This window comes from Schistocerca serialis, chromosome 7 (assembly GCF_023864345.2).
Source record: "Schistocerca serialis cubense isolate TAMUIC-IGC-003099 chromosome 7, iqSchSeri2.2, whole genome shotgun sequence".
Taxonomy (NCBI): domain Eukaryota; kingdom Metazoa; phylum Arthropoda; class Insecta; order Orthoptera; family Acrididae; genus Schistocerca; species Schistocerca serialis.
This window is the reverse complement of record NC_064644.1, coordinates 423,162,573-423,188,625: the sequence shown is the minus strand read 5'-3', so window position 1 is coordinate 423,188,625 and position 26,053 is coordinate 423,162,573. Positions and strand designations below refer to the sequence as shown.

General features: G+C 43.0%; 2 protein-coding genes across 3 annotated transcripts in view; one reads left to right on the top strand and one right to left on the bottom strand.

Annotated features, from left to right (window-relative positions):
- The window catches only part of LOC126412235 (centrosomal protein of 135 kDa-like), a 368,271-nt gene that overhangs the window by 181,412 nt on the left and 160,806 nt on the right, over nt 1-26,053 (bottom strand). The gene's annotated exons all lie outside the window — the stretch shown is intronic.
- Nucleotides 1-26,053, top strand: part of LOC126412236 (uncharacterized) — a 101,591-nt gene that overhangs the window by 51,504 nt on the left and 24,034 nt on the right. The window contains exons 3-4 of the mRNA XM_050081727.1: nt 18,351-18,730; nt 22,967-23,298. Coding sequence (XP_049937684.1) covers nt 18,351-18,730; nt 22,967-23,298 — 712 coding nt within the window. The remainder of the gene's footprint in view (nt 1-18,350; nt 18,731-22,966; nt 23,299-26,053) is intronic.

The window sequence follows — 26,053 nt, the reverse complement described above, 5'->3', positions numbered from 1 at the left end:
TTGCCCTTTATGAACATAATTTGTTAGCACCACACCACAGCAGCTCCAAAGATCACTCAAGATTCTCTCTCCTGTTGATTGCTGGGTCTCTGCCTTTTTCGGTGGTGTCTCGGGGTCATAGTGCTACACACACACACAGCAGTCGTCCATGGAGTCTAGGCGGCTAAAGAAATCATGTGGAGCTGCCTGACACAACTGCATTATTTCCGCTGTTTCGGTCCGGCGCGATTGGATGTGAGCAGTCCCCAAACACAGAGGGCGGCGACCTTTTTCCTGTTTAAGATGTCGTACTAGATGTTGATAACTGATCGTTGGCTGATATGCACTTGTTCCACTATCCGCTCAATTGCGTACTGCGGTCTTTGAGTAACAGGGCCTCCACGTCTCTAGCAACCCCCGATTCTTCACAAACAGCCCTCGCGCCGCATGGGAGCCACTGATATGATGGCGGTCCACCCCTCGTCGTTCGTTCTTGTAATTTCTTTTAAATCTTTCATTCCCTCCCGGACAGGAGAGGGCGAGCCCTTGTAGAACTTAGTTATTTTGAGCCACGCAAGTTATTTTTGAAGAGCTGCTAGACCATTATATCTCCATACGCACAGCCACTGTACCAGCTGGACTGCTGGTAGCACTTTGAAACACGCGAGTGATTTCTTCCGCTGATTTAATGCCATTTTTTACAACTTCCGCAATGTTTGACGCTTCCTCTCCGACAGTACATGAGCTCTGCCTGGCCTTGGTTTGGCTGTGGTGGTTTCTTCGCGTTTCCACTTCACAGTCACATCACTAACACTCGAATTTGGCTGCTGTAGAAGATTTGAAATATCCCCGATAGATTTGTCACTCAGATGACATCCAGTGACTAGGCCACGTTCAAAGTCATTACGCTCTCCTGGCCGACCCATTCTGCTCTTACTGGTTCTCTACTGACAACACAGTTCTCCCTGCCTCTTTTTACAGCGGCGGGCCCGCCTCTCTTGACATCTGGTGGTCAGTTCCGGATTACATAGGGATGTCCGTACATTTGTCAGATAGTGCACAAATAGGGCTGTGTGATTTTCTGCAGGAGTGCAGTGTCAAGCATCTGAGACCTTAGGTTTTCCCTTTCGTATTTTACATCGATTCTTCCTTTTGACAGTAAAACTGTATGCCGGTAGTAAGTTTGCGAGGCTGCCCTTTTGTTTCAGGGTGCAAAAAAAGCAACTGAGGTCATGCATGATCGCATGGCTGTAGGCCCCAACTATAAAAGAAATACCGAAAATAAAAAACATTTATCCGTGGAGGTACGTAATCAACTGTCACAGCCAGTATGACATCAACAACAGACCTTTCATATTCGAACTTCGTTGTTAGACATAGTTCGGTAGGACCTTGAAATCAGAGGGTCTCTGAGAAATGTCGAATGCCCCATTCAGCAGTTGCACTTCATATATTCAGGACCGATTCGAGAGCATTTTTCCACAAACACGACACACAAAATGGTGTCCCCCTCCCCGCTTTAATTTTCCACACAGACGACGTATCATTTGCCCCCCCCCCCCCCCCCCCCCAATTCCCTCCCGCAATAATTTCACTTCCTTGGGCTCTTGGTTAAGACCTTTAAAATATTGATGTAGTGAGCATGGAATTGGCTTGTTTTCGCCAATTACGAGAACCAGGAAGGAAAAGCCGTTTCAGCGTACACTCCGATATTCTTACGAGTGGAACACTGTCATACACGTCTATACGCGAATCCCTGCATAGCATACCAATTATATACAAACAGCAGTTTTTGTTTGGCGATACTACTCACACGCTATCACTATTACAACATTTATTCCCAATGACATGTACCACATCTTAACGTTGATCGTTAATCTCTACATATAAATGGAAATGTTCTGACTGACAGACTCATCATCGCCCAGCCCAAACCGCTAAGGAGACAAACTTGAAATGTAGGGAGAGTGTTGACCTCGTACTGTAGACGTTGTTTAAGAGGGCATTTTCGAAGTGAAATAGGAGATTAAAAGGTTTTCGAAAATGTGTCTCTATTAAGGCACTTTTGAAGCTACGATAACTGGTATTTGGTTTCTCGGCCAGAAATAAAAAATACAATTTCAGCACTTTTGGAAATTCAGCGACTAAAGAGGTAAAAAGTTTTTAAATATATTATTAAATGACTAATAAAGCAGCGACACCAATGTAAACTGATATTTGACTTCTCGGTTAGAAATTTAAAAATACGTCTTTAAGTGTTTTAAACCCTAAGCCAGTGAAACAGGGGATGAAAATTTTTATTAAAATATTTCGTTATATTAAAACATGTTAAGCTAAATCTTTGAAAAATTGGCATTTGCTTTCGAAGAAATGCGTGTTAGGGCATGAAAGCTTCTACTGAAACATCAACACAAGAACGCAAAAGGCAGACCGACTCCAGTTTCCAGAATCGCTTTTTGCTTAAAAAGTACATTCGGAGAAGACCATTTTCCTATGGCCTTATTTACCATGAAAAGTTTAGTTGATGTAATTTGCGAAAAACATAAAAGTTCAATTAAAGAAAGAAATCTGCGCAGACCATACAGACTAAGCGAGCGAAGCAGCGGCCGCTAAGCTAGAATGATCTATGAAATAAGTAACTCACTAACCAAGTGTAATTTCTACGAATAAATCTCTGACTGCTTTAGCTCTCAGAATTTCACAACTGCCTTGACGTCCAAAAGCTGTACGTTTTCGCAAAGTTGCTGTTTCTTTCTATTGTTCACAATGTTGCGGAAATTAACGCCTACTAACCTATTTACCCATATCGTCAAATTTATTGTATGTACTTCGCGTCTGCTTCTTTATGGTGATGATTCTCACTCCGTTCGGTATAATGTTCCTCTTGCCGTATCTTACACACCATAGAGTTGCTGAACTTTAACATTTTGCTTACACGTTCCACTGCTTTTTCCTTCAGCACAGGTACTACTCCTTCCTCTTCATCGTCCATAAATTTAATAAGCTTAACAGCAAGCCGGTGCAGCTGGTGGCGTCGATATTTTCCGCGACCACTTTCCGTGCTCGCACTGACCAAGTAACGTGCGTTGCTTAATATTGGAAAGTGGTCACGTTGTTCAGTCCCGGTACGGGGAGCCCTACGGTTTTGTCTAAGTATTTGTTAAGTAATTATTATTGCATACTTTAACTTGCAGTAACTTTGCTTTATTTTTTTTAAAGTAAAGTTACTTTCCTACTTTATAAATCACCATTACTGTGGAACCAGTGGATGGTTAGAAAATTTTACTAACAGGCATAAAAAAGTGGGCGGTAAGTCCAGTCTACAAGGATCTTGAAAATACGCACACCCATTTAGCACACTTCTTTCTGCACAAAGCTACGCCGCCCTTTAACTCCACGTAAAAGTTGTTTTTGGTTCTAGTATTAGAGTCATGTAATCAATATTTTTATAGAGTAGGGGGATGTTCCGGGAAAGTAAATAAGAATGCACTTTTTCTTCATTCGTGAAGAATAGGTCGGTGAGAGACAGACAGACAGACATACATACATACATACATACATACATACATACATACATAAATCCCTGTTCCATATATCATGAATACGACATTTCGTAATGATGTGGAACGTGTCACTTTAACATAAGTTTTCTTTACATAAAATAATTAATTTTTTTCAGTTACTACTTCATATCTAAGAATTCATCTATTGAGTAGAAGGAGTTGTCATTCAGAAATTCTTTTAATCGCTACATATTTTCGTTTTTTGGAAAGCTTCGCCAGCTCCATGTCACATCCCCCCCACACGCTCTATTTAAGAGAATTTACAATAAGATAAAACTGTCACTAAACCAACAGTAGTGATAGGGTCCCGAAACTTCTCAGTCAATTTTAGTGCAATGAATTTTACTTTCAACACGCAAGCTCTCTTTACAAGTATCTTAGAAATCTAGCGCAGTAGTACGACCAGTGACAGCACCCCCCCCCCCCCCCCCTCTCCGGCGCCACACTTTCGCCGCAATTAAAAATTTAACAAATGACGAAATGGTATAAATCTGACCGATACAGAAAAGGCAGTATTTTGTTTCTCATACGCAGCGGAATTTAAAAAAATAATTTCTCTCGGAATCAATGAAAACATTAGAACGGATAGCGCTATGTGGAAATGCATTTCAAAGTGCGCACTACAGAGTGACATCTCGGCAGCCGGCAGTATTAAATCAAGTGACAAAGCTGCAAGGATCCATCTGAAGCATAAAGTCGACATTGCGATCTACCAGTCGGCTTTGTCCAGTGACGTAGAGAACATGCATTAGACGACGTAATGAAAATGGTACTATAACGTCATACTCTGAAACCTAAACATAACTCATTTAGAACAAAAAAATTATTGCACCAGGAAAATAAATATTTACAGTTCAAACTATGAAACGGTTATCGGATAGATGACGAATCGAATACCGTAGAAAGAAGCACAATACATAATACGAATTTTCACAAAAAACTGTCTAAACGAGGCAAGAAAAGGCAGATAAATTGACTGAATATTTTAAATACTAATACTTGTAACTTATATACATGTTGTATAGGGTGTTCCAGGAGGGATGGTCCATATTCAGGGATCATTAGATGCAGAAAGGTCTAGTAGACACGAGCTCTAAAGTGCGTACCTTAAAGCCCCTCCCTACACGGTAAATAATATTATTGACACTCTCCCTAGGCTCCACAATAATACTGTGCAGTAATCCTGTTTCTCGGAATGTTGGACGATGAAGATACTGCTGCTGTGTAACTGGTCTACTTTGTTGCAAGCAGAAGAAAAAGATGGATGAAAAACAGGTTCAAGGGGCGTCTAGACCGCTAATACAACTTGAGAGAATTGAGATTGGAAAAAAAAGAAAATATTATCGTAACTTTGTTTGTGTAATGGCTCTCCCCATACAGTGGAGTACCCACAGAAAGGCACTGGCCAAAGTCCGCGACTAGTCTCGCACAAATTCCTCTTGACCCAAGAACACTTCTGATAAATACTGTGTCTGCCAGGTAACATCGAAAACGTGATATTTCTCACCACTGTTGTGGCGATTGACGCGCCTGCGTATACGCACCGGAGCGTGAGCGCCGTGTCAGATACTTGTGCCGCTGCCAGCGCCACCGGCGCCTGCGCCATGTCCGGGAGTCGAAGCCCGGCCCCGCTTCCACGGGTGCCGACCCTTCCACAGATCTCAGTTGCCACGGAAACAGCCATCGGTTATTTCATCTTGTCTAACTGTGACGTCATTACCGCACACCAGTCTGATGGAACAGGGCAGGATTCTCATTGTGACTTCGTGGGCAGTGATGCGAACAGCAGTGAATCGTCTGCTACATAGTTTACGTGAGCACTGTAAACTCTGATTCTCCGCGCTGCGTCTGAGCTTACGTAAATAAACTGTATTTTTCACGCATTTGGTGACCCCGTGTTCCCAAATCGTGCTGGAACGATCGCATCGCGCAATGGAAAAATTTAGTGGCGTGCCTGAACGATAAACCGCGCCGCGCAAAATCTCTCGTGCACAAGCGCGTCGAGTAATTAAATCGTTCTGGTCGGATATACAGTACAGCCAATTTGTCGCACATCACCTCGTAACCACAATATTACGGACCAATATCTCTTGCTACAGAATCCTTGAACATGTCCTCCGTTCGAATACAATAAATGTTCTTGGGACCAAGAAGCTTATGTTCACGAACAGCGCTATCTAGAAAGCATTGCTCGAGTGGTTCGAAGACTTCCCAAGTAATACAATCCAATATGTTGCCGTCGACGGCGTCTGTTCGTCAGAGAGAAGAGTATCCTCAGGAGTGACCCAGAGAACAGTGATAGGACTGCTATTGTTTTCTATATACATTAATGATCTGGCTGACATGGTGGGCAGCAACCTGCGGTTGTTTGCTGTCGACGCTGCGGTGTTCGGTAAAGTGCCAAAGCTGAGTAACTGGACCTAGACAAGGTTTCTCTTTGGTGTAATGAATGGCAGCTAGCTTTAAATGCACTGTAAATAAAAAATGTGTGACTAGGGCCTCCCGCCGGGTAGACCGTTCGCCGAGTGCAAGTCTTTCGATGTAACCCCACTTCGGCGTCTTGCACGTCGATGGGGATGAAATGATGATAATTTAGACAACACAACACCCAGTCCCTGAGCGGAGAAAATCTCCGACCCAGCCGTGAATCGAACCCGGCCCCTTAGGATTGACATTCTATCGCGCTGACCACTCAGCTACCGGGGGCGGACGCTTTAAATGTAGAAAAATGTAAATTAAAGCGGATGTTCGGATACAGCATTAGTAGTGTCCTGCTAGACACAGTCAAGTCGTTTAAATATCTGGACATAACGTTGCAAAGCGATATAAAATGGGCGGAGCATGCGAGAGCTGTGGTAGGGAAGGCGAAAGGTCGACATCTGTTTATTGGGACAATTTAAGGAAAGAGTGGTTCACTTGTAAAGCAGACCGTATACAGGACGCTGGTGCGACTTATTCTTGAGTACTGCTCGAATGTTTGTGTTCTGTACCAGGTCGGATTAACGGAAAACACCGCAGCAGTTGTTACTGGTAGCCTCGAACAATAAGCAACTGTTACGTATAAGCCTCGGGAATTCAAATGAGAATCCCTGGAGGGAAGGCAACGTTCTTTTTGAGGAACACTATTGAGAAAGTTTAGAGAACCGGCGAAGCTGACTGCAGAACGATTTTATTGTTGCCAACACACATTTCGCGTAAGGACCACGAAGATAATGAGAAATTTGGGCTCATACGGAGGCGTATAGACAGTCGTTTTTCCCTCGGTGTCTCTGCGAGTGGAACAGGAAAGGAAATGATTACTAGTGGTACAAGGTACCAGTACTTGGGGACTTCGGGTCGATTCCACAACGCCATGTCTTATAGGCGATGACGTCTCGGTCAGCGGAAGATTCCAATCCAGGTAGCGAAGCATTCTCAAAGCGGACTATAGAACGTGTAAACCACCCACTGCCAGCTGCCCCCGTAGCGAGGTCAAGTGAAAAATTAATTCGACAACCACGAAAGAATATATGAGAAATTATGCCTCGGGAACTCAAATGAGAATCCCTGAAGGGAAGGCAACGTTCCTTTTGAGGAACACTATTGAGAAAGTTTAGAGAACCAGCGATGCTGACTACAGAACGATGCACTTAACGAGTAAATGGCTACGGAAATACAAAGGCACCCTAGCTTCACCACCAAGCACTGAAAACTACGCTTTCATCAAGTATGTCTTGTCGCAATCTGAATATAACGACTTGAAAAATTGCTTCATACTGAAGAATTCGGCGACTGCACACCATCTCAACTACTTCGTCGTCTTCACACGCTGGCAGGTAAACAGACTTGTCTGGAATCACTGCAAGAAAAAGTAGCTGAACTACCTACAGCCGCCGCGCCCACACTGGACACACCTCACAAAATCAAGAAAAGTCGTTTGGCGCACACTGTGTGTGCCACAAACCGCGCCACTCTGCACAACAACGAACAACTTGCACGCTGTGTCGGTACATCAAAGGAAATGGTTCGTTAGTGCATCGCTCGGTTTGGACGTCGCTTCTTGTTGTCCATTGTTATTAACACGCGCGTGCACACTGGAACATTTTTGTGCACCTAAGAACACTCCGTTCGATTCTGTGCCGTTCTGCGTCAGGTGTGGGCGCAACTTCAGCAAGTGGCGGTCCTACAAATACAGCGCTCCACATGTGTGTCGGGACGGTAACCTCCTTCCAGGCGAGCAAACTTTCGTCCACCAGGGAGAATGTCTGCTGATGTCATACAAATATTGGAACTGGAGATCGACAGTACCGAGCACTTTGTGACAAGGGAAGGGTGTCGTAAATAAGTTGCGACAGCAGCATATTTCACATTGGATACCCGTTAACTGTTTATAACCGAGCGCTCTAGTAAGCTGCAATTTCTTACTGACACAAGTGCTGATCTCTCAGTTTACCCTTCTTCTCGTCTAATACTGATGGCAATCAACTGCATTCTGCGAATGGATCTTCCATTAAGACTTGAAGGTTACACCAACTTACATCAAAACTGGACAAGATTCCCACGGAAATTTATTGTTGCCCATTTGCTGTACGCTATTTTGGGTAGCCTTCCTACTTTTTAGTCTCCTCCCAGATCTTTGCAATCGATGCCTGTTTGATCATACAGCATCTTCATCCACATCTATATTGTGCAAACCGCCGTGAGGTTAATGGATGAGGATACGTCCCATTGTACCAGTACCTCTTCCATTCACGTAAGGAGCGTGGGAAGAATGATTGTTTGAATTCTTGAAACTTTGTTAATATGCTTTCTCGGGATAGCTTACCCCTGTCTTCAAGAGCCTGCCATTTCACTTCCTTCAGTATCTCTGTAAGACACTCCCATGGATTAAACAAACGTGTGACCATTCGTGCTGCCCTCCTCTGTATACGTTCAGTTTCCCCTGTTAGTCCTATCTGGTACGTTTTAACGACCATAAACCTTTGCTCCCAGAAAAGACAGTGCAGTGGGCATCGTTTCAAAATGGGTATAGCTACAAAATCCACTTTCGCCCCTCCACCCAATATGCCAACACTAACGCTTTGTCATGCCTTTCCATTGGCCTCAACACAGAGTTCAAGGACATGAAAACTGTTTCTTTTGTGTCTTGCACTCTATCAGCACCTGTATCATACCCTGGACAAATTCCCACAGACACCATGAGAGGTAAGCTACAGTGGTGGCCAGTAATCCAGATCTGTGTAAAGTCCTGTCAGTGGTGTAGCTGCACAGGCTGGAACACTTACCAAATAAAGCAGACCTGACATTTCATAACTATTTCACCAATGAGACACGCTCAATGCCACAAATTGCGTCTCTGACTCTGGCCTCTCGTGACTGTGAATGCCAATTCGTCATTTGCCCTCCCACTCAGGACCCACATCCTCCAGCTACTTCATACCTCGCATTGGGGGTGATGCACATGAAGATGTTAGCTCAACAGCATTTATTCTGGCCTTGTGTTGGCGCTGATATTTAATAAGCATGTAGGTCCTGTCATACCTGCTCCTTAAACCAAATGGCCCAGGCACTACGTTTCTCTTCATGATTACACTGAGATTACTCATGGGAGACAGTGTACTCTGATTTTGCTGGACTATTTCAGGGAGCTATGTGGTTGCTATCTGTGGACATTTTCTCAAACTTCCCCTTTGTGGCATACATTTTGTCAACGGCGACCCATCTGTTCTCTCTCTATAATCTTTGTGATCGAAGGAAAGCAACATACACTGACAATTATTCCCAGTTCACGTAGTTGCAGTTCGAGGCCATCTGTCACCACAATGGGAGTGAGCTTCTGACCATCATTTCCCTTCCACCCAGCCCCATTCGGGGACACAGATGATCAGGACATTTAAAGCTCAAATGCGTCAGGCATTGCTGACGACGTCATCTGAGGAACTGATTCACAGGTTCACTACCACGTACAGGTCTGTCCCCGTCAACGGGGCCAGTTAGGCCGAAATATTTTACTGGTACAGGCACCAAACCTTCCTAGACCTCCTGCGCCCCTTGCTGCGTACAGATCTGCCTGTACACAGTACACCTGTGTCTGGATGCACGTGTTTGGCCAGCATCCAAGATGGACCGAATGGGACATTGTGGACCACAGGCAGCATCAACAGTTTGACGTCAAGGGCAGTCACAAGTTCATGACTGCTCTGACTGTGAATGCAGTCAGAATCAGCACCCCAAGTGCCACAGCCACCTCCAACCCAGGGACCCGGCACTCCAGCAACCACCCACCATGCACTGGCCACAACCTCATGCTAAACACTCACTACTATAGCTTGCACCCCTGCTACCCTGCACATAACCACATAGGCAAGGTGGCTGCTGGGTGTGAGCCCATGTACATGGTTTCGATGTAACAGAAGAGAGCTAAAACCAGGGATGTGGAGAAAGGGCTATAAAATACACCACAGAGAAATGGAGGTCCAGAACCAAAAATTAAATGGCCTTCGCCATACTGCTACGATCGATAACAAGTAAAACGGTGTCAACAGCTCGCGTGTCGTTGGCTGATAACTCGAACAGCAAACCCAAGCAGGAACGTAAACAGTTAAAAAATGGGCATTCCATCTGGAAATGGTGGACAGTTAAAACTTCGGTGCAATGTGCAGAAAGAGGTGGGGGAGCACCACTTAACAAATGGCGATGGCTAAAAAGGCAGTGCCCAATATGCAACCCAGTTAAAATGACGTCCTCCTGGCGGGAGAGCCAAAAGAGGTCATCCAAGTCGCTTGGAGAGCTTAATAATCTGGATCTTATTCCCATGAAGGGAGGACCAAAGGCGGTGCCAAAATGACACCACCTTCTGACAGATGGTAACACACGAATCATCAGAGGGAATACAGGAACTTGTGGGCTGCGGTACGAGAACTGCAGCCTTGGCAGCAGTGTCAGCAGCCTCGTTTCCTGGTAGACCGACATGACCAGGGACCCACAAACATCACGGTGGCTCCATGAAGAGTGAGCAAGTGACAGTTTTCTAGACCTGTTGCACTACAGCATGGGAGGTGTAAAGTGCACAGAGACTATGAAGGGTGCTGAGAGAGAGCGAACAGAGGACACAATTGAATAGCCTGCGTCTCCAGATGTACTCTGTGATCTGATACAGGGTGAAGAGCTTTGCTGTAAATACTGAGCAGTGTGCCAGAAGACGATACCGAAAAACGTCAGCTCCAATGACGAAGGCACACCCAACACCACGGTCAGTCCGAGAGCTATCAGTGTGCACAAAGGTACTATTGCAAAGTTCCATGTGAAGGAACTGAAGGCCAAGGTGAACACGGGCCGCTGCATGAAGCCAAGTGGTGAAGGGTTCACACCCACCGGAAAAGTTGCAGATAGTGTGAAGTTAATCCGCCGGAGCAAGTGTCGGAAGCGGACTCCAGGAGGTAACAGAGAAGAAGGACGCATCCCATACTGACAATCAAAGGAGTTATCAAAGAAGGAGGCATAGGATAGGTGGCCGCGCATGGCAGACAAACAGCATGCATATCTGCTGAGGAGAAAGTCACAGTGGTAGGACTGTGATAGTCAGCAGCTTCGGCATATAGACTCTCAACCGGATTAGTGTAAAAGGCACCAGTGGCCAAATGGATGCCACGATGGTGGATAGTGTCGAGACAGCGTGAGAGGGACAGACATGCAGACGCATAAATAAAGCACCCGTAGTCTAGTTTCGAATGGACAAGGGACCAGTACAAATGGAGGAAGGTGTTCCAACCTGAAACCCAGGGAGTACCATTGAGGACATATAGGACTTTTAAGGGCCCATGTACAGTGGACTGCCAGGTAAGACATTTGGCAGGACCAAGAGTTTCCTATAGAGCATGAGCCCCAGGAATTTCGTAGTTTCAATGAAAGGAAAAGTTACAGACTCAAGATGTAAAGATGGTGGGAGAAACCAATTGCACCACCAGAAATTCATAAAATTGGGTTGACCGTGGAAAAACGAAAGTCATTGTCGATGCTCCAAGAGTAAAGACAATCGAGACATTGCTGAAGATACCACTCAATGAGACAGGTCCATGGAGAACTGCAATAGATGGCAAAATTGTCAACGAAAAGGGAGCGAGAGATGCCCAGGGGAAGACACGTTAGTGGCGATAGCAAAGAGGACAACACTCAGGACGGAACTCTGAGGCACACCGTTTTCCTGGATAAAGCTGTCCAACAAGGCAGAACCCACACACACCTTGAAAACACGGTCTTTTAAAAATTCCTAAAGGAAACGAGGCTGATGGCTAAGGAAGCTCCACATGTAGAGGGTAATACAGAGGATTCTAGTTCTCCAGCAGGTGTCGTAGGCCTTCTTAAATCTAAAAACATGGCTATAGTCTGTGATTTCCACAGAAAACCATTCACGACATGGGTGGACAAAGTGACCAGATGGTCAACTGCAGAACGGCGAGTTGTAAATCCACACTGTGCAGTGGTTAGAAAATTGCGAGACTCTAGCCACCATACCAGCCGAGCATGAATAACCTTGCAAACACAACTGGTGAGAGAGATGGTGTGGTAGCTAGAAGGAAGGTGTGTGTCCTTATGTGGCTTAGGTATGGGTATGACAGTGGCTTCAAGATAGCATTCAGGAAATGTGCCCTATGCCCAGATGCTGTTGTACGTATTAAGCAGAAAGTGCTTGCCTGAAAGAGAAAGGTGCTGCAATATCTGAATGTGGACAGCGTCTAGCCCTGGGGCGGAGGACTGGGATGAACTGACAGCATGATCTAGCTCCCTCATAGTAAAGGCAGCATTTTAGCACTTACGATACTGAGAAGAAAAGGGTATTACCCGAGCCCCATCCACTCGTTTTCAATGGAGGAAGGCAGGGTGATAGTGGGAAGAGCTTGAAATTTCCGCAAAATGGCGGCCCAAGGTGTTCGAGATACCAGTAGGCTCCATGATGGTATCATCTGCTACTGTCAGGCCAGAAATTGGGGAATGGATCTTGTTCCCTGAGAGCCATTGGAGGTTGACCCACACGACAGAGGAAGGGGTGGAACTGTTCAAAGAACTAGTGAATGAAATCCAGCCAACTTTTTCGCTATCCCAAAGAACGCGACGACACTGTACACACATCTGTTTATAATGAATGCAGAAAGCACGTCTCCACATGCGAATTGTGTCGCAGCATGCCTCAGTCCACCAAGGGACTGGGACACGGTGTGGTATGCGAGGAATGAAATGTTCTGCAGCAGTAAGGATAACATTTGTAAGATCTTCCATGTGGTCATCCCAACTGGGGAAATATTGTTCTTTGAAGGTCGCCAGGGAGGAGTAAAGCCACCAGTCTGCCTTAGTAAGCTGCCATTTGGGTGTACATGCAGGTGGTGTAGGAGTCAGCAAAGGGATAGTAGCACATGGGAAATGGTCGCCTATGAGGTGCCAGAAAGAATGGACCACTTGAGATGATGAGCAAGCTGGGCTGTGCAGAAGGATAGTCCAAATGGGAACAGGTGTGTGAGGAGTTGGAAAGGAATGTGGATGCTCCTGTGTTAAGGCAGAAGTGGTTAAGTTGATTAAGAAAGTCAGCCAAGAGGGCACCTCTCTGACAGGTTCTGGGAGAACCCCAAAGAGGATGATGTTCATTAAAGTCACCGAGTAGCAGAAAAGGGTGACGTAGCTGCCCCGTAAGCTGGAGGAAATCTGCCCTTGTGACATCGAATGACGGAAAGACACAAATGGTAAAAAGGGAAAATGTCAGGTGAGGAAGGAAAAGGCAAATTGCAACAGCTTGAACACGCTTAGTCAAGGATATAGGTTGACTACGAACATCATTCCGTATGAGCAGTATGACTCCCCCAAAAGATGGAATGCCGACCTCAGGGGGAAGTCAAAATGGACTGGGAAGAAATACGAAAGCTCAAAGCGGTTGTGAGGACGCAATTTTGTTTCCTGAAGGAAGAGTACAAGGGGACACTGCAATTTTAAACGCAACCATAAATCCACTTTGTGGGAACAAAGGCCGTGAATGATCCACTGCAGTAGAGTCATGATGAGGAAATAATAAAGGGGTTTCACCTCAGTGGCTGCCAAGTGCCAGCCTGCCGAGACTTGCTGCTACAGGGCACAAAAGCACGAAGATCCTGCCTGCTCTATGAGGTCCACAGAAGCATCGGCTTTCTTGTGCTGTCGGCCTGTGGAGCCCAATGCAGAAAAATGGTTGGTGGTGCGCACTGGCGACACGGAGGACGGTCAGGCGAAGGTATCACGTGGTGACACCGTCAAAGAGGATCTTCGAGTTGGCGGAGGAGAAGACCATTTGCCTTTGTGGGACATCTTCGAGCCTTTCTGGTTAGCAGAGAAAGACTCAGGTGTTGGTTAGCTGGAGGGATGTAGGAAGTCTTCAAAGAGTACTACTCGTGTCCTTTCCAGCCCATCAGTTGTGTAGCTGGTGGCTACACCCCTTGAGGTTAGAGTTTGACGGCTTGTTGCACAGCTGGACAAGGGGATGGCAATACTATCTTGACACTGGGCAATTTCACAACCCCAGAGCTGAATTGGAGGTCGCAAGTCTGCATGGCCATGTCCTTCATGGACCGAGATGTAGCAAGAACATAACTATAAGTGCCAGACAGTAGAATGCAGAGTTTGCAACTAGCCAATAACTTCTACATCTACATTGATACTCCGCAAGCCACCCAACGGTGTGTGGCGGACTGGGTAAGACACTTTTTCCTTTATGCAGATTTCCTGAATGGATCACTCATCAAGATACACGGGACAATCCGGAGAGGAGGCAGCATGGCCACCATCGCAGTTGACACAGCGGGGAGAAGGAGCCAGACAATCACCCTCATGCGCATCCCTGCCACAGGTTACACATTTGTCTGGGTGTTGACAAGACGTTTTAGTGTGGTTGAAAAGATGAAACTGGTATCAGTGCCTCGGGTTCTGTGATAATTTCATAGCCTGCTTCGATCTTGGACGGAAGCACCGCTCTCAATGGTGAGAAAAAGAGTGCATGTGGGCACTAAGGAGGAATCTACCTTTTTCATCACCTGATGAATGACAATGAGAATCTGATCAGAGAGGTATGATTGGATTTCGGTCCCAGTCATACCATCGAGCAGCCTAGTGTAAATAACACCATGGCAATAATTCAAAGTTCTATGGGCCTCGACATGAACATGACTGCCATGGAGAAGTGAGGTGGCAAGCAGAAGTTGTGCTTGAGAATCAGAAGTAATCTCCAAAAGCAAAGTGTCATTCTGTAAACGAGAGCAGGATTTCAAAGGGCAGGCAACTGCATTAACACCTTTCTGAATAATAAATGGATTTGCCACTGCAAAGGACTGACCGTCTTCAGTACGTGAAACCACAAGGAACCGTGGTGCAGCCGGAAGGGCCTTTGAATTGTTAGCCTCATTCCGTTTACGTTTAGTAGACGCTGATTGTGAAAATGATTGGCTCATCGCGTGAAAATCTCCCATGATTTCCAGAGTCTCCGATGACGCGCTCCTTCCAATTAGGGGCCCCTTCACAAAGGGGCACACCCACCTTAGGTGTTTATACACACCTCCCAAACACCTGATAGAGGGAACATTCAGCAATTTTGGAAAGTAGCAGCTCAGGCAACCACCCCACCCTGGGCCTTGCCTGTACCAGGGGGTACATGTGAACTCTACCTGTTGACCTGGACTGGGCATTAGGCATTAGCCAATCACCTGTTATGTGTCAGACACACGGTCTGGCCTTCATGAGTACACAGGGAGGAAGAAGAAAGAGAGGAACTTCAAACACCACAGTGGAGGAAGGATGGGAGAAGAGAAACAAAGAAAGGAAAATGGAACAAAAAACAGTGGTGAGACTGTTCTCGTGTCAGCGACAGACAATGCACAACATTCCCAATAACAATGAGTCCCCCAATGGAGGTGAAACAGAATAGCAAGAGTTTAGACATGCACCATGGAAGGGAAAAGATGCTCCAAAGGATGGAGCCCCGTGGTAGCCAAGCATGAACCCGTCAAAGATTGGCGAGTCACCCGGGGGGCCTCTGGCATGTTGCCAACTCCATCGCCTCCATAGTATCAAAGTTCAAATGGCTCTCAGCACTATGGGACTTAACATCTGAGGTCATCAGTCCCCTAGAACTTAGAACTACTTAAACCTAAGGACATCACACACATCTATGCCCGAAGCAGGATTTGAACCTGCAACCGTAGCGGTCGCGCAGTTCCAGACTGAAGCACCTAGAACTGCTCGGCCACACTGGCCGGCTAGTATCGAGGCACGTTGGCCTAAGCAGACGGGGTCCTGCTGCTTGATCCCTTGGCAGAGAGCTCAGCCAAGTCTACCAACTTTCCACAACTGGCAATGGCACAAACACAGCCATTATCAGCTTTACATAATGATTTCAAGAGCAAGGGATTTAGTATCTCCACCTGCATTGGGTATCGGTAGTGACTCGGAAATGCTGTGCCACACTACTATGACAGCCATCAGCTCTAGCTGCAAGAGGCAGAAAAAGTGTGTTGTATAAGATGCTGGGCCATACTACTATGACAGCCATCAGCTCTAGCTGCAAAAGGCAGAAAAAGCGTGTTGCATAAGCCATGCATCTTGCATTGGTATAGGACAGTAATCACTTCTTCCATACAGTATGAAGTGCCCAGTATTTTGTTATATTGCTACATTTGCAATGGCCCTGCTTTTGTTCTGGGCTGTCTGGTTTTTGCTATTGGGACAAGTTCAGTGTGCAGCTTATGATGACTGTTGCTCTGTTTGTGCTTTATGCTTTCGTATAAGAAGTGGACTGAAAACCTAGTTTTACCTATGACTGGAAAAATTTTTGTTACTATCTGTGTTGGTCTCTTCTGCCATTATTATAACATCAACACAGTTAAAGGGTGAAGGGAACTTGCATCCTCAGCAACAACACTCCCAATAGATGATAGAATAATGTTGCATCTATCATGAGTATTGAAATGCACATTTTGTTTTTTGTACAAATGTTATGAAACTGTTGCTCAAAGCATCAAATTTGTAAAGTCTGGAAAAAGTGCTTCCCTAGGCAGTTTTGGCTTAATCTGGCAGTTATATGTAAAACACACCAATGTTTTTGTATTGAGTGATTAACAATTAAGTTTGCAGTCACAAAAACATCCTCTCTGAAATGGAAGGATACTTGAAACTTCATGGCAGATTAAAACTGTGTACCAGACCAAGACTTTAATTTGGAACCTTATATCTTACGTGGTCAAGTGCTCTATAGACTGTGTCACCCATGCATGACTCACAACACATCCTCAAAGTTTTACTTCCACCAGTAAATTGTCTCCTACCTTCCAAACTTCACAGACTACCTCCTGCGAAATTTGTAGAACTAGCACGCCTGGAAGAAAGAATACTGCAGAGCATGGCTTAACTACAGCCTGGGGGGATGTTTCCAGAATCAAATTTTCACTCTGCAGTGGAGTGTGCACTGATATGAAACTTCCTGGCAGCTTCTGTGAAGTTCAGAAGGTAGGAGATGAGGTACTGGGAGGAGTAAAGTTATGAGGACAGGTCGTGAGTTGTGCTTGGGAAGCTCAGTTGGTACAGAACTTGCCCAAGTCCCAAGTTAGTCTTTTGGTCTGACACAGTTTTAATCTGCTGGGAAGTTTCGTATCAGTACACACTCCACCACAGAGTGAAAATTTCAATGTGGAAGCATCCCCAGACTATGGCTAAGCCATGTCTCCGCAATATCCTTTCCTCCAGGAGTGCTAGTTCTACAAGTTCCACACGAGAGCTTCTGTAAAGTTTGGAAGGTAGGAGATGAGTTACTGGTGGAACTAAAGCTGTGAGGATGGGTCACAAGTCATGCTTTGGTGGCTCAGTCAGGAGAGCACTTGCCCATGAAAGGCAAAGGTCCCAAGTTTGAGCCTCAGTCTGGTACACAGTTGTATTCTGCCACGAAATTTCACATCAGGACACACTCTGCTGCAAAGTAAAACTTTCATTCTGGAATGATACTTGCTTTCCCAAAATATGCAGCTGAGTAAACATCCAAAAATCTTAAAATACTATCCTGATTTTTATTGTTGATGTGCTTCCCAGGGAAATTTTCATATTAATATTAAAATGTAAAACACTTCCTAATGTTCTGCAGGATTAGGAAGTATTTTCCTTTTTTAATATTATTATCATGTTCTGCCAAGCACTGATGTAAAATCCAGTTAATTTCTCATATCTTGGAGGATCTACTGATTTTAGCAAATTAAACAAAGTTTAACAGTTCAATGAAATTACTGTATTTTCGCATTCTTTTCTTAGTATGTATTTCACAGCTTCCACAGTGTGTCATGAATGTAAATGTCCAAATGTTCTTACTTTTTGGTATGCACATCCATTAACATTCAGGTGGGCTTCTGAAATACGATATACAATTAACACATCACTTTTGTGATGATTCAACATATCTTGTATTAACTTCTTTGGCACAGTTGTTCCAGACAGTCAAATGAGTCTTTTGTCTAGTAAATGATTTTGTAGAAATTTCCACAAATGAGGGTTGTCACAGAATACCCATACTTAAATGTAATGGCCTGCAGGCCTTGAAAAACATGTTTTATCCTTTGATGTCCATAGCTGTAAGGTTGTCTTTACTTTAAGTACAATTAATTTCTGAAATTCAAATATTTTCAAAGAAGATTCACCCCCCCCCCCCCCCCCCAAAAAAAAAAAAAATCATGTCTTGAAAGCAATAAGTTTTCCACTTGAAAAAGTAAGTGCAAAATTAACTTTTGTAGATTTGGGTGCATACTATTCAGTGAAAAAAATGTTTCACTGCTGCAGGAGATACCTCTGGTGTGGGCATTGCTGGTCATTCTCATGGTGTGTCAAGGAACAACCTCAAACCCGGACCCTGCTGCTTCTGCTGCGCCTGGGATTGTGTTACCTCCACGGTGGGCCCGTGACACTGCACGCAACCCGTGTGCTCTGCAAGGATGGCAGCTGGTGCTATGGCCAGCTGATGGCCACTGCTACCGAGTGTTCCAACAGGGACCCTGTCCAGTGGGCCAAGAGCTGGTGGTAAGCCCACAAGGGGAGCCACTGTGTCGCTGCCTACCAGGCCACCTCCGGGTCCCAGAACTTACTGGTCATGTCTGCTATCCTGCACACCAACGTGGGCCTTGTCCCTTTAACCACTATCTACAACCTGCTGTGACACATTCGTGAGTACTGGAGCAAATCATTCACTTCACTGAGTTGCTTTCCCTCGCACCATTCTTTGCAGAATTGAGATGTAAAACAGTACCGTACAAGTATGCTATCAAACATGTAAGAGAACAGCTTAATTTTTTCCCTCAAAATTCAATGTTGAATTACCTACAGTTTTGGAAAAAATCATTATTCTCAGTCTACAATGAAAAGCACAGTCCCTTAGCATATGAGCAAAAATTGTTCCTGTAAGTTTTCTGAATTGACAGGATACAAACACACCTTCCATAATAGTTTAGTGATTATTGGTAATGTATAAATGTCATGTCATTTCAAAGGTCTAACAAATTGACGCATACATGGCTATCTACCTTTAGCCTCTGAAAAAAAGGTTTTTAAGGAAAATTCTTATGTAATTCTCAGTTCATAAGCATAATTAAATGGTGTAGCGTATCAGCAGCCCATACATTTTAAACAATTAATTCATCTCCAGTGCTTCACTTTGGTGGAACGGAGGTCTTCGCATAATTACCTAACAATGTGTAGGACTAGCTCAAAGAGCTGAAAGAACTCCCAAGTTGGGACAACTACATCTACATCTACAGCACTACTCTGTAAATAAAACTTAAGTGTCTGGCAGAGGGTTCATCGAACCACCTTCACAATAATTCAGTTATTCCACTCTCAAACAGCACATGGAAAAAACGGTCACCTATGTCTTTCCATGTGAGTTCTGATTTCCCTTATTTTATTCTGATCATGGTCATTTCTCCCTACATAATTCGGCATCAACAAAATATTTTCACACTCAATGGAAAAATTAGGTGATTGAAATTTCATGAGAAGATCCTGTCCCAACAAGAAACATCTTTGGTTCAATGACACCCACCCCAAATCCTGTATCCTGTCCTTTCTACACTCTCTTCCGCGTTTCCCGACAGTACAAAATGTGCTGCCCTTCTTTGAACATTCTCAACTAACTCTGTTAGGCCTATCTGGTAACGATCCCACACCATATAGCACTACTCCAAAAGAGGGTGGACAAGCATAGCGTAGGCAGTTTCTTGATTAGATCTGTTGCATTTTCTAGGTGTTCTACTCGTACAATGCAGTTTTTGGTTTGCCTTCCCAGCAACATTTTCTATGTGTTGTTTCCAATTTAAGTTATTTGTAATTGTCATTCCTAGGTATTTAGTTGAATTCAAAGTTTTTAGACTTGACTGATTTATTATGTAATTGGAGTTTATGACCTCTCATTTTTCATACCATACAGATATCTTCTCTAAATTGTTTAGCAATCAATTTTGTTCTTCTGATGACTTTACTACACAATAAACAACAGCATCACCTGCAAACAATCTAAGATGGCTGCTCAGATTGTCTCCTAAATTGTTTATATAGATAAGAAACAACAGAAGACACACAACACTACCCTGAGGAATGCCACAAATCACTTCTATTTTACTCTATGACTTCCTGTCACTTACTATGAACTGTGACCTCTTTGAGAGGAAATCATGAACCCAGTCGCGCACTGAGACAACATTCTATAAGCATGCAATTTGATTGCAAGTTGCTTCTGATGTATAGTGCCAAAGAGCCTTCTGGTAATCTAGAAATACAGAATCAATTTGAAATCCTTTGTCAATAGCACTCAACATTTTGTGTGAGTAAAGAGCTAGTTGTGTTTCACAAGAACGATGTTTTTGAAATCCATGTTAGATATGCATCAACAGACCATTCTTTTCGAGGTAATTCATAATGGTTGTAGACGACATATTTTCCAAAATCCTACTGCATATTGACGTTAATGATATGGGCCTGTAATTTAGTGGATTACTCCAATTGCCTTTCTTGAATATTGGTGTGACCTTCCAGTCTTTCGGTAGGGATCTTTTGTTGAGTGACGGGTTGCATATGATTGTTAAGTATGGAGCTATTGCAACAGCATACTCTGAAAGGAACCTAATTGATGTACAGTTTGGACTGGAAGACTTGCTTTTATTAAGGAGGATATCTACTTCTAAGTTACTCATGTTGGCATCTGTTCTTGATTCAAATTATGGGGTACTTACTTCACCTTCTTTGGTGAAGGAATTTTGGAAAACCATGTTTAGTATCTCTGCTTTAGCAAGACTACCATCAATACTATTCCCATTGCTGTCATGCAGAGAAGGCACTGGTTGTGTCTCGTCGCTAACATACTTTGCATACGCCCAGAATCTTACTGGATTTTCTGCCAGATTTCGAAACAAAGTTTCATTGTGAAAACTATTATAAGCATAACTCATTGAAGTCCATGCTAAAGTTCGAGCTTCTGTAAAAGATTACCAATTTCATGTGTTTTGCACTTTTTTTCATTTGGTATGCTGTTTTTGTTGTTTCTGAAACAGTGTTTTGACCTGTATTGTGTACCATGAGAGGATTAGCTCCATCTTTTGTCAGTTTACTTGGTATAAATATCACAATTGCTGCCAATATTATTTCTTTGAATTTAAGCCACATCTGGTCTACACTTACATTGTTGATTTTTTTAAGGAAAGGAGACTGTCTCTCAGGAAGGCATCACGAGAATTTTTATCTGCTGTTTTGAATAGATTTTTTTTCATTTATTTTTTGATGGATTTGGGAGTCATTGTATTCAGTCTCACTATGACAACTCTGTGTTCATTAATCCCTGCATCAGTTTTTATGCCCGTTATTAGCTCAGAATCATTTGTTACTAAGAAATCAAGTGTGTTTTCACAACCTTTCACTATCTGAGTGGGCTCATGAACCAATTATTCAAAATAATTTTCAGAGAAAGTATTTGCACAGTTTCGGATGATGTTTTATGCATACCGTCGGATTTAAACATGTATTTTCACCAACATGTCAAGGATAAATTGAAGTCACCATCAACTATTATTGCATGAGTTAATTACGCATTGAAAATTAGACTCAAGTTTTCAGCAACTGAATCATCTCAGTTGGGAGGTCGGTAAAAGGACCCAATTATTATTTTAGTCTGGTTGCCAACAATGACTTCTGCCCATACCTACACACAGGAACTATCTTCTTCAATTTTGCCACAAGATAAATTATTTCTGACAGCAACAAACATGCCACCACTAACTGTATTTAGCCTACCCTTTCTGATAACTTCCATCAAACAGGAATCTTGATTTTGATTGTGCATATTGTTCATCAAACTAACAGGTGACAAAGAAATATGGTAACACCATAGATTATGTGATCAGTAACAATGACTGTTGTATTTCTTTGGGCAATACTATTATTAAAATTTCACTACACCATTTATAAGCATGTGCTTATAACTGGTGCATACGTAACTTTTCAGTGGTGGATGTGGTTTTTAGGCACTTTTCCCACATTCCACTAGGGGAATACCACACTGGTATCCAAGTCCCACCACAGTTATACGATCTGCAAACATTTAGAAAACTTTTGCTCATTTCCACATGAATAACACTACACACAGATGGTCAGAAGAAAAAGAGCAAGATTCAACATTTCAGTGCTACCATATTCCTCTTGGGATGTATATATACCCCTCCCCCCCATAATCATCCCCCCCCCCACACACCCACACACACCACATATATCAAACTGGCACTGAAATTTTTAATAAAATATAAATACATCTATGACACCTATCACAGAGCACCTACATTTTATCTACAACAAAATGACTTTTCTGTTTTTAGACACTGAGAATGGTAACATATTTGATCTTCCTGAAATCATTTCACAAACAAGTTATAATTCTTTCATTAAAAATTGCTCTGTATTCGCACAATCATTTTGCACAGTACCAGCATGAGACAGAAAAATTTTAAAAAGTAGTTTAAGAGTATAACTACAATATGAGAACCTTTTTTCCATCTCTTACATTTTTCTTTTAAGTAAAAAAAAATCCTGTTTTTATGACTATTTATAGGTTATGGTCATTATTTGTAATTAATGTTAGCTCAAATAATACGCACAATGAGTTTTTAACAACTTCTGTGTCCAACTACCATATCCCTTGTTTTATTTTGCATTTGGGAAGTCATCCTTGTTGTAGACAGCTGAGATAAACAGGACAAGATGATATAACTTTGATCTGAATATGACACAATAATTACTGTTTATGTAGGTGATTACCAAGTAGAATAGCAAGAAAAATATTTGTATTAGGAATAAGTTTTGAGGTTCCTGTTCTCATCCAGTGCTGCATAACTTTACTTACAATGTGTAACATATTCCAGGGATATCGGAGAGTGTATCGCTGTTGCAACATGCCCTCTAGGGCAAGCAGTGTGGCCCCCTTCTGGCCAGTGCTACAAGCTGCAGCAACCTCCAGCCAGAGGACCTTGTGCCTGGGGTGAACTACTCCAGCAGGATGCTGAGAACCCAGCTCTGGCAAAGTGTGACTGTAAACCTCAAACCCTTGGCTATCACAGACAGACAAGGTCTTGCCATCAGTTGTTCACCAAAGGTCCTTGTATGGAGGGCCATATCCTGCTTCCTGATGGAAAATGTGGCTGTCACAAGGGTCTCCAGCAGTATCATGCTGCTACACAAACCTGCCACACGTTAGGTGAGTCATACTGTGAACAGCCTACGTTTTCAGTTTTTGCCTGTCTCATCATTATTGCTAAACCAGACTGGAGATACCTGATCTGTTTGAACTTTTTAACTGATTGTTAAAGTGTTCTCTGTGCTTTAATGGTATCTGTTGCCAAAATCAATCTAGCACTGAGTTACATAAAACATTGAACAGTAATACTTACAACTGCCATATGTTACTGTGACACAACTATATTCAACTGCCCTTTGGAATGCTAGTCAGCCTGTGGAGGATTGTATTTGTGTGTTCCATTTTCTAACACTTTTTGTCCTAAATTGTGAACAAGCACTATGGAAAACCCATCCCCTAACGATATTGCTGCATACTCATAACATCATTAGTAATCTTACACCATGAACTGTTGTCTTGACATAATTTTGAGGCATACTGTTGTAACTGCGACTGGAACGGTCGTGGGGTTGAAGTGACGGAAAGCGCGGCACGACCTGTTCCCGCAGAGCGGTCCGCAAACAACAAGACAACGGAAAGGATGGACACGACCAACGAAGGACAGAAAGAACAACAACAAGATCAAAACAGCAGAGTCACAAGGAAACCTAACAACCATGTCCACTTGTACACAGAACGAGAAAGTAAGTAAGCTATTTAACGCGAGGCGATGTGTCCCGAGAGGTAGGCAAGATTAGACTCACTGGTTGAGTGAGAGGCAGGCGCTTAAATACTCTATCGGGGGTGCCACTATTGGCTGCTGGAACCACGTGTTCCACTGTGGTGCCCTAACACTAAATGCAGGCCAGGAGGCGCGCACCGCCACAGCTTACAGCGTGATGGTGTAGAGACCTCTAAGGGTCTTCGACGTCCATGACGTCTGGCGGGGAATCAAATTCCGCGGTGTGCAGTACCAGACACACCTATAATTGCCAATGTTAAGACATCCTCATATCATCTGGAAAAATGTTCCAGTAACATGCTTAAAAGTATGTGAGGATTGTGAAAACAACACTCACTAATTCAGCAAATGAGTAATACATGAGAACTGTGGATGCAGAAAATTAATGCCTTTAATTTTTTGAACAGGTGTCACATAATCAATCCTAGGATGATTTGATAAAGTCCAACAAAAGTTTCATAGATCTCTCAAGGTGCAGCCTCATGTTGCTATTTCCTATTTACCAGAAAGACTACAAGGAAATTTGTGGTATGGAAATGTGCAGCATCAAACTAAAACAAAATTTTCTGATAAAGATCACAATCTGACTAGTAGAAGGTAACAGGTTCCACCAGCTGGCAGATGAAATTTTGTGATTCACCAAGTGGAACAGAAAAGTTGCATATTTTTTGGTGCATCTTAACACTAGTCACAACAATACAAAAAAATCATTTTAAAAATTTTCAAGTGACAAATACAAGAAGAAATTTGCAAAAAGTAAACAATTGTTTTAAAGTTGTGGTTACACTAAGTAATCACTGGGACATACAGTTTTCAGCCACCCATCATTTCACGAGACAGATTTGAAAGAAATTTTGAATTTTTCTCAGAGACAATCCCACATCTCACAACTTTAATGAACTCATAATGCTAAAAACAAATTATAGTCTCACATAAAAAGGAAAGTGGGCCTAAACTTTAGTAAATTTTTATCAAAAGTACATACAGCTCCAGTGGTTTCATTTCAAAACCAGTCATAACATCAGCAGTATAAACTCAGATTTACACTACAGTAACTTAAGATATACTTACTTTCACTGTTAATGAGCTCCTTAGTATGTAGCACAATTTCCGTGCCGACTGTTGCTCTGAGCGCTGTATGTGAGTGATACAATGCACTACATTTGTATAAGTTTCTCAGTGTTCCACTAGATGTTTCTGTTCTGCAATAGCATCTGTTGTATCTCATGAACAGCACTGCACTTAAAAAATCTAATGGTTTCAGGCAGAAACCATTGGCACTCAAAAAGTTAAATCACTCCATATTCAAATTCTATAATGGTGTTAAAAAAGATAACTAACTACTTTTCCTTGTTTTATTTGACTGGAAAGGCATGGATTCCAGAGTCTTACTGGTCATTACCATCTAGTCTCACTCATCTTTGTCTATTATTTATTATTTGTTAAGTTATACCAATGAAAATACATTGTCATGGTCTTCAGTCTGAAGACTGGTTTGATGCAGCTCTCCACACTACTTTCTACTGAGCAAGCTTCTTTGGCTCTGCATAACTACTGCAATATCGCAACTTACATCCATTTCAACCTACTTATTGTAGTCATGCTTTGGCCTTGTCCTACACTTTTTAACCTCCTCCTCCCCCCCCCCCTTCCTCCTAACAGCTTCCACTATGCCAAAATGATGATGCATAAAGATGTATTCTAGCTACACTTTCATTCTTTCCATCAAGTTATGTGATACATTTATTCTCTCCCAAATTTGAAAGTGTATTTTCTCATTAGCTATTCAATTCACCCATCTTCTTCTGTAGCACCACATCAGGAAACCTTAGATTCTTTCCTTTTCTGAACTATATAACAACCACATTTCACTTCTGTGCAAGGCAACACTTCCGAAAAATACCTTCAGGAAAGGCTTCCTAACATTTAAATTTATGCTCTATGATGGTAAATTTTCTTTTTCAGAAACACTTTTCTTGCTATTCAGTAACTACTTTTAGTGTATAATTTTATAATCTATCCCAATTTCATCTAGTTAGATCCCATTGCTCTTGCTTTACTTTTGTTGATGTTTATCTTATAACCACTTGTCAA